General features: G+C 38.0%; 1 protein-coding gene across 1 annotated transcript; it reads right to left on the bottom strand.

Annotated features, from left to right (window-relative positions):
* Positions 1-240: 240 nt before the first annotated feature.
* On the bottom strand, positions 241-9,385 carry LOC139718584 (bifunctional peptidase and (3S)-lysyl hydroxylase Jmjd7-like). Its single transcript, XM_071630050.1, has 7 exons — positions 9,235-9,385; positions 7,059-7,212; positions 6,183-6,436; positions 4,765-4,821; positions 3,751-3,846; positions 2,592-2,825; positions 241-338 (listed from the first exon to the last, which is right to left on the bottom strand). The coding sequence occupies exons 1-7, from the start codon at positions 9,383-9,385 to the stop codon at positions 241-243; spliced, it is 1,044 nt and encodes a 347-aa protein (XP_071486151.1).
* Between the last annotated feature and the right edge of the window lie 387 nt (positions 9,386-9,772).

Genomic DNA, 9,772 nt, shown 5'->3' on the forward strand with positions numbered 1-9,772 from the left:
CTTACTAATCACCTAGTACGAGCAAGTCAAGCCTTCTCCATGCTCAAAAAATGATCATCATTCATTCACAGATCTCCCAATATCTTTATGCTGGCAGTTCTCTGCTTCGGCTCCCTTTGCTCGAGAAAAAAGTGGCAGTTCCTTTGATGGAGGCTAGCTTTGGCAATAGCTGTGCTGCCAAGACGATTCCCTCTGCTATGTTGATGACCCATCCTCATCCAGTCCATTTTCAACTCGCCGTCATCTCTTCATCCACTTGGCACAGCAACCAGTCAGCTTCTCCAGCATGGTGAAGTAGTTATACTTGATATCATAGGCCATGTCATACCAATAGTTGACTGAAAAGTGAGAAAACAGATTTGGGTCACAAAAAACAACAACAACAATTAAAGGGCATGTCTAGAAAATAATTAAATTTTTATTGAAATACCTACATCATTCTGTGACTTTGTGTCATATAGAGTCAACAAAAAGTGCACCACACACTTTCCCCCCCCCCCTTTTTTTTTTTTTGTGGTGGTGGTGGTGGTAGTTGTGTTTACATTTTGAAAGAAGGAACTTTCAGGAGAGAAAAAATCTCCAGCTAAATTGCTAAATCCTAACTAAATGAGGTACAAGAAAGAAATTACCTACCAAACTTCAAGAATGCTGCTTTTGAGAAACTGGTCAATCAAGTTTTCAATCAGGTTTATTCATAATACTGCCATGGCAGCCAAATGGCTGAATTGCGGAGTAGTACAACTGTATACACAACGAAATATAAAAAGTCATTATTGCATGAAAACAATATAATGATCATATACACTCGTACATATTATATTCATAGATAAAACTGTGAGGAAATAGTTTACTTCACGCTGTAAGAATACATACTTAAACGGCAACAATCAACATGAATAAGAATATCAATCACTTATTTATCATTGACCATATCAAAAGTATAAAAATTATTGCTTGAATTATTGCATCACTTATAAGTATCAGGTACATGGGTTGCTATTACATGGTGTACTAAAATATAACCTGAATCAAGTGATAAATATTAGCGCTCCTGTTATTCTGTATACCGTGTGCTTTGAATTGTGGCATAAACCAATCAAGTGACAAGTGAAACACTAAGATGCACACACATACCCTCACAACACACACACACACGCACCCATGCCCACACACATATACACTCGTACATATTATATTCATAGATAAAACTGTGAGGAAATAATAACTTTACTTCACGCTGTAAGAATACATACTTAAACGTCAAGAATCTAAATGAATAAAAATATCAATCACTTATTTATCATTGACCATATCAAAAGTATAAAAATTATTGCATCACTTATGAGTACCGGTTACATGGGTTGCTATTACATGGTGTACTAAAATATAACCTGAACCAAGTTATAAATATTAGTGCTCCTGTTATTCCGTGTGCTTTGAATTATGACATAAACCAATCAAGTGACAAGTGAAACACTAAGATGCACACACATACCCTCACAACACACACACACACACGCACCCACGCCAACACACACATACACACGTACACACACACATACACTCACAGACACGCCCACACACATACACACATACACACACACATACACACACAGACACACACATTCACACATACACTTACACACACAGACACACACATTCACACATATACACTTACACACACAAATGCACACAAACAAAGGGTAAATGACTTTCGGATGTGAATATATAATACAGAAGTACATGAGAGCGGCAAAAAAAAAATCCAGTTCGTTGAGTCTATAAACAAAGCTGCAAAAACTTCACAGAATCTTCAAAAAAATATATCAGATTCATCTTCAATACGTTAACTTCAAATTGCACATGTTACATTCAGAGACTCCAACCCCAAGAACCTTCTGATCTGGAGATTCTTCCGCCTGAAACCCATAGCGAACGGGAGACTCTAACTTGATTGTGCGCGAAGCGCGAAGTTCTAGGGTTCTAGATGTCTCTCGTGCTACAGAAAGGCTTTTTTCAACATACGTTGACACTATTAAAAGTAAGAAATCATTTCAAGCGGGAGACACAGAGCCAGGGCTGGAGAAATTAAATCTCAAGCGGGAGAACGGGAGATTTTGCAAACATGGGCTTTCGGCGGGAGATCTCCCGTCGAAAGCGGGAGAGTTGGAGTCTCTGTACATTGCATCAGAAGCTTGGAATCACTTGCAATCACTCCTAAGGAGAAAAAAAATACAAACACATAAATGGACATAGTAAATTCCGTGAAGTGCACTCTTCATTGCTCCATGAGTGACAGGGAACAGTGACAGTGACAAAATTCAACACAGATGGAGGAGGAGGGGGTTGAATGAAGTAAATTATTTATTTCACATCTGAAATAAATTGATTTTAGATTAAAGATCAAAGAACTCTGATATCTTCAGATCTTTGGATACATTCAATGGAAAGCACACATATGACTAGTAGGATGGTCATGTGACAGGGTTCAAGCAATCAACTCTATCCCACAATGCATTTTGTAATGTAGTCCACAGCCAGAAGCAGCAGACATGGTATTTGCTTAGAGCTTAAACTCCACCATATAATACCTGCAATGGTTTTGTCTTCCTGACTGACGTGATGAAACCAGAGTGACGGCAAGTACAGCATCTCGCCCCGCCGCACCGTGCACCTGATCTGCTCAACGCAGCCATACTCTGGCCACTGGACAAGGTCAGGGTTCAGGGGGTCCACTGGTATCCATGGAACCCTCGCACCATCTGGGTCAGGTATTGTCCGAAACTGACCGTCCACTTCCTTGTATGTTGCCACTGGATAGGTCTCTGCATTAGAAACATATGGGAGGATGAGTGGGAAACTGGTCCTATACATATGTACATGAGGACTTGTGACACAGTTCATACAGCTCATGTGCAGACGTCAGCAGACAATAGACATGCCACATCAAGGGTGTCATGCTTCACAAGTGGTACATAACCCTTACTGCACACTTAAAGTGTCTAGGAGGATGATACAGTACTGCTGTAACACCATATAAATGTAAATAAATCAAGTTTTTATTTATTGATTCAACAAAGAACTTGGAAGTCTCTTCCTAATACAATCTTGGCACTTTCTACTTGAAGGCATTAAGAATAACAACTGACAACTCCATGGGCCTGTTGCATAAAAGTTTCACCTCAGAATTATTACATCCCACACCAGGAACTGAAGCAGTAAAAAATGTATTTGAATACTACAGGGGTTTTTTTTTCTCTCTATTCGTAAGCATAGATAGACAAACCAAACAAATTTTCTCTTCAAATTTTTTAAATTCTTCTGTCGAGATGTTTTTCATTGCAACTGATTGACAAAGTGCCCTACATTGACGTAAATAAGCACTGAACTGATCAGTGTAGTGGAGATGATGCCTGTCCAGACATCAGGAGGTTGTAGGTTTGAATTCTACTCGAGTATGTATGCCCTTGATTTTTTCATCTTGGCTACTACAGTGAAACCCTGTTATAACGAGTTCGGTTATAACGAGGAACCGCTTATAACGAGGTGACGGCGTCGGTCCCATTTTCCTTCGCGTGTAAACCTATGTACTAAAACATTGATCAATTCAGTGCTTAATTACATTGATGTAGGGTAATTTGTCAATCAGTTGCAATGAAAACATGAAATAAATGAAATTCTACAATCAAGCTTGAAGCAGCATTATCATACCCATAGAAAGCACACATCATCGTTATAAGGGCTCCTCACCATAAGGAATAAATGGTCTATCTGTAGGTGGATGAAGGATGAACGTCTTGGAGCCCTGGAGAACACAGTAGAGATTTTCATAGTGGTCCTTGTGCACTGTGGTGTGGATACAAAAAAAAACCCAGAGAACAACTGTTATACAGGGCCTGACATTAGTGGTGGCCCAATGGCAGCCCAGGGCCACCAAATTTGGAAAACAGTTACATTTTTGTGGCCCGATATAAAGGCAACTAAGATGCAAAATGGAATGATACATTATTCTGCTTGTATTCCGGCCACTACATTCCTTTTTTTCAGGCACCAAAAGTTAAGATTAAAAGGTTTCAGCACAGAGAAAAGTTTTAGTGTCAACCCCTGTATTACAGTAAATCAATCTTCATATTCATTCAGGGAAAACATCAAAGAAGGTACAAATATTTGGAAAAATTACAAAATAAAGAGTGAAGAATTTTTTTTTTTTTAAATTGTCATGCAAATACAGCAATAACACAAACACTAGCAATGCAGCAAGCTTCACAGAGCATGAAAGGTCATATGTAAAAGGTTGAGCACGCAATCTGCTCGTTAATCTTGCTTCTAGTGAAGGTTAAAAAAAAATGAGCTCCTAACCTCATAGAAAATGATAATGAACATGCAGAAAAGTTCAAGTTTTTATGGAAAAGCTTGTATGGATTTCCCCCCCCCCCCAAAAAAAAAAAAAAAAAAAAAAAAAAAAAAAAGAAGAAATAATAATAATAATAGATAAATAAACAAATATTTTCAAAAAAATCTATAGAATTTCTTTTAGGTTTTCCTCCACCAACAGCAACAAAAAAATCCACCAAAGTCAGCACAAACAAATTTCATGATAAATGCAAAAGGCACAATTTCTATATCAGAACCACACACTCAACAAAAACATAGTGTACAATAGATATTATTATGCTAATCATAAACAGCAGGAGCATGGGGGAAAAATGAGAAATGGTGAGAAATGACAAAAATGGCAATCATAAAAATAATGATTAGACTTACTTGATGTTACTGCATCATGTCCACCCATCCAGAAGTTGACTGCATCTGGTTTCTGTCCTGAAAAAAAAGTACATGGTATTATGGATAATGATTCAATACGAGGATACAATATCACAATTTTTGTCAAATACTCTGCTAGAATTGTACACTGATGCTTGACTTCAATGAATTTCTAAAAGGTTTATTTCCTGGAAGCCAGAATTAGTCATGTAGTCCACACTATTCTATTTGTATAAGATTGATCGTTTAACCCTAGGGATTTTAACTGGGGGGGCGGGGGGTCAAATTGACCCCCCCCCCCCCCCCGACATTTTGCGCTACAATTCCGCAACGCGCAAAGATTTTGCCGCATCGTTTCATGACTTTTTTCATTGAAGTCTCCCGCATATTGTGAGACCAAATTTGCCACATCTGGGTACACCGTGCTCAAGTTATGCAATGTTTTGCATATGCATGTCAACCTGAAAACAGCTCAAATTCATGATTTTGTGTGTAAATCCAATGCAAATTGTGTATTTTGTTTAATTGATATTAATTAGATTATTTCAACTTCTTGAACATTGAAATGAATCAATTCTAATGTAGATAAGCTTGAAAAAGTGCCTGCAACAAATTTTGGCCAAAAAAAAAAAAATGGAAAACAAAAGGTTGAAAAAACAGTCAAATACATAAGAAATTAACAAAACAATAAAAAAGAAAAGAAACTGGTTTTGATTGCACTATTTTATTACAAGAAAATTGTTTGATGTTTCTTGAGGAACTCTGACACAAAAATTTAGCAATTCTTCATTCTTTTTGATGGAGTTATACAAGTGTAGGTGAAAATATGATTTCATGCATAATTTTTTATAAAATTATTTAAAAATATAAAATCAACATTTTTCTATTGCATGACCATGTAATCTTGTACTTGACATCTGGCTCTATGTGCAGGCAAAATTTTGCGGCGATCACGCGATCGGCGGCTGAGATCTGAAGGGCTTGTCGAATTGACCCCCTCTCCCAGTAAAAACTTGGTCTCAAATAGCCCAGTTAAAATAGGGTTAAAAGTAAAATATTTGTGACATTCCTGACATTCCAAGCAAATTGCAATTATTTTAACCATCAGGTGAAAGCTGAAGGCAAAATCGATGATAGTGGTAACTTCAAAAAAAAGAATGGTGGGGCTTATGAGTAGAGTTGAGCCCAACGAGCTAATGAACAGAAGGTTCAACTTTAATAAGTTCTTCATTACGAGACAAAGGTAACAATTTTGGCGGTCATGAAAAGGTTCACATGGCTGTCAGAATAATAGCCTCTCCTCTTTCTGATCAAGCTGTCATGGCAATTGGACTCTCAAGGGATATATTCTCATGGGATGTATAACAAAGAGGACAATCGGTAGTACATCTTCCTCAAAGGAGGGATATTCCACTCACCAAAGGCTTCCGTGGCCCACGGGATATCTTCCTTGACATCCTCCACCAACTCCTTTAAGTCCATCGTCAGGTTTGAATTCTGCTTCTGGACGTAAAAGACGCCAGCGACATCAGACTTCCCCTCCATTACATCCAGGAAGGCGGGAAATGTCATATCTCGCTCCTCTGGTAGAATGAAGAATCCATCGTGGACTGCGTCGCCATAACCATCTGGAGTGACAGCAACAGTCACAACTTTGTCTTTTAATTTCTGCCTGGAAGTAAGATGCAAATAGGATGAAATTACTTGCACAGCTATTGCAATGTATGACTTTAATCTTCAGAGATTTCTTTAAAAATGAGTGTGCCATGCATTATTTTAATTTAACAACTGTTCCTGATCTCTCCGCTTATAGTACTGGGAAACAAACACTCAGGATGCATCTTTTAGTCTTAGGATTCACCAAAAACATAACCATTTCCTTTTTATTCAGAGGACAAGAATGAATACATGTTAAAGCAGATATTTTGTCACCCTACTACTGCATACATGCAGAAGGAGTGAAAATACATTCTTTGATACATATGTACTATAACAGAGTCCTATTGAATCACACACAGTCATTACAAAACCTTTCCAACCTCATACTGCACATGTACAAATAAAAAAATAAAGAATTTGACAAGACCTTTTTATAATAAAGAATCTGTAGGTCCTACCCCTTTCAGGTGCACATTTCTTGATTCGTCATACATATTTGACAGGGAGGAAAAGAATGAAATATTAAACTATTTTCATGGAGAGTCCTGATATTAAAAAAAGGTACAGTGTTATGTGTTGTTCCATTTGGGTTTATGACTGTTCACCTGCTTTACACCGAGCGTTTAGCAACAAACCTCAAATATGGGATGGTCCATTTGTGGTATGCAGGGAAATCTGTGAATGCATTCTCAATGATGACTGGCTGATTTGGGCAGACGTAGTCTCTGTAAAATGCAAGGGGTGATGGTGGATGTGGTAGTCTTGGTACCTCTGGGGACAGGTATAATTCTGTTTGCAGGAAAAAAACAACAACACACAAACATTGAAACCATCATTACATGACACCACTACCTATCATTATCTGGGGTCATGATATGGAATATCACAGTTCATGTACCTCAAAGAACAGATATCACTGTGTTCCTACCTGGACAGAAATATCATGATATGAATGATGAAGTGAGAGAGGACACTTATGCTTGATGCCCCCTTTCAACAAGGAACAAGAAAGAAGAATCAACTTGTTGATATTTCTTGTTCTCTGATTCAGGACAAAACTCTTTTCTTGACCAGGAAATGCTTCAATGGCACTTTTCATCATTGTTGAAAAGATCGAAAAAACATATCATAAACCTTCGCCAATTAATTGGCTATTCTGATATCTCAGATGATTTTTATGATGTCACAGCATTTAGTATGTAACTTGATAGTGCCATGTATAGATAACAGTGGAATTTATTTTGGTTCTCTAGCAAATTATACTCCAAAAACCCAAGACATTATTACACTGAACAATGATAACGACATAGAGGTCCTCCTCACATATTCTAGTAATGTAGCAATGTAACTCCATTGCAATACCACTTACTCAACAACTTCACCTACGTGTAGAATGCCACGCTTTCTTCTTTTGTTCTGCTTATTTGAGCACCAAATTATGCATTCTTATGCGAAGCTACTACGTCCTCATCCTCGTTCACTGTGACTTGTAACAAATTTCGAAACCATTCTTATTCCTCATCCCAATCACTACAAATTCTGAAACTCTGTACCCAGTATTAGCTCATTTATTGTGACTTGTAATAAATATCGAAACCATTCTTATTCCACATCCCAATCACTATAAATTCTGAAACTCTGTACCCAGTATAACCAATTTATAGATGTTCAAATGCTCACGTCTGAAAACCATCAAGTCTCCTTTCATGCAGCAACCAACTGGCAGGTTATTCTCTTTGGTTAATGCAGTCAACACTCTGCCTGCTATTGTCACGTAACCTGGCAAATAGAAAACCAAAACTGCCTGGACGTGCTTGACTTTCTTTCGCTGTTCAACTTTCCTCTGCCTGGTTGTAAAGTGGTCTATAACTTCCTGGTTGAATACACTTTTTTTTTTTCTCTGTTCATATCACTATAAGAAAAACCCCTGTACACTACAATTACATTGATCTTTACATGACATAATCGTAAATAATCAGCATCATTAAATCCAGAGCAAGCAAAACTAGCTTGCGGTTATGTTCACTACCCTCAATCTAAACACACCTTTACTGTTCTACTGTGCGTGTAACTGGCCATGATCTGGGTCATATAAAAAAGATAAATCTATGCATTATTAACAGGTTCTATTAGACTCGGTAGTTATAAAAAGAAAAGTGCACATGATAAGCATGGAATGTCAGGGTTGATGTGTGGTTCTCAAAATGTTTTGATGGTGGCACTGTGTATTATGCTTGTACCCCTTACACTTTGTATATTGTGGGTTATAAATTTGCATTGTAACCATGAAAGACACCTCAAGTGACATCGGCTTTCCACTAAACTGCTGATGGTGAACCTCTGCTGATTGCAAAGAAATTTGGGGTCAGTAATACATGCTACAATTTCAGATTTGTACATCGAAAGGATGGCAAACTTAAATCTATGATTGACTGATTTTTTTTTTTCCGTAGAGTGTGAAAATAACAACAGATATGCAGAGACTCCAACTCTCCCGTTTTCGACGGGAGATCTCCCGCCAAAAGCCCATTTTTGCAAAATCTCCCGTTCTCCCGCTTGAGATTTGATTTCTCCCGCCCTGGCTCTGTGTCTCCCGGTGGAAAGGATATCTTACTTATTGCTATCGTATGTTGAAAAAATAAGCCTTAGATAGCACCAGAGAACATCTAGAACCCTAGGAACTTTGCGCTTTGCACACATCAACTTGGAGTCTCCCGTTTGCTAGGGGTTTCGGCGGGAGAATCTCCAGATTAGAAGGTGATTGGGTTGGAGTCTTTTAATTTGTATTAATAGTCATTATCCGTGACAAACCTCTTGCTTCCTGTACCAAGGTGGTAAAACATTCCTCCAGAGAATCCTTGAGGGCTTCAGCATTGGCGTCAGCTGCATCATTGTGGCAAGAGCTTGCTTTTCCTTCCTGTGGCAAGACATCATTTTTCTCTGCTTTTATTACTCCTTCCATTCCCAAGCTACACATGGCATGGCTCCCCCTAGGAGACAATGTTGAAAAGGAATTGGACAAAATTTCATCAAACTTATTGATCACACCTAGTGTCGAAGAGGCCCCTGGTAATTTCTATACAATTGCAAAAATTTAGACCTTCTTTTAAATCTTACAATGGCAAATTCAACAGAGAATATTGTCCATTGCAAGTGTACAATGGAAGTGTGCCTGTAAGTGTAGGTCTATATCTAATAGCAGATATAAGAGAATCTGTTATCAATGCACCTTAAAAAGTACACTAAGATTTGCCAGAATTGTTAGGACAGGGAAGATAAACAAGTACATCATACATACCGGTACATTTCTACAAACAGTCAAACCTGCCTTAGCGGCCACCTGTCTATA

This window comes from Diadema antillarum, unplaced genomic scaffold (assembly GCF_040938485.1).
Source record: "Diadema antillarum isolate AM-2024a unplaced genomic scaffold, OU_Dant_1.0 scf00000097, whole genome shotgun sequence".
Classification (NCBI taxonomy): domain Eukaryota; kingdom Metazoa; phylum Echinodermata; class Echinoidea; order Diadematoida; family Diadematidae; genus Diadema; species Diadema antillarum.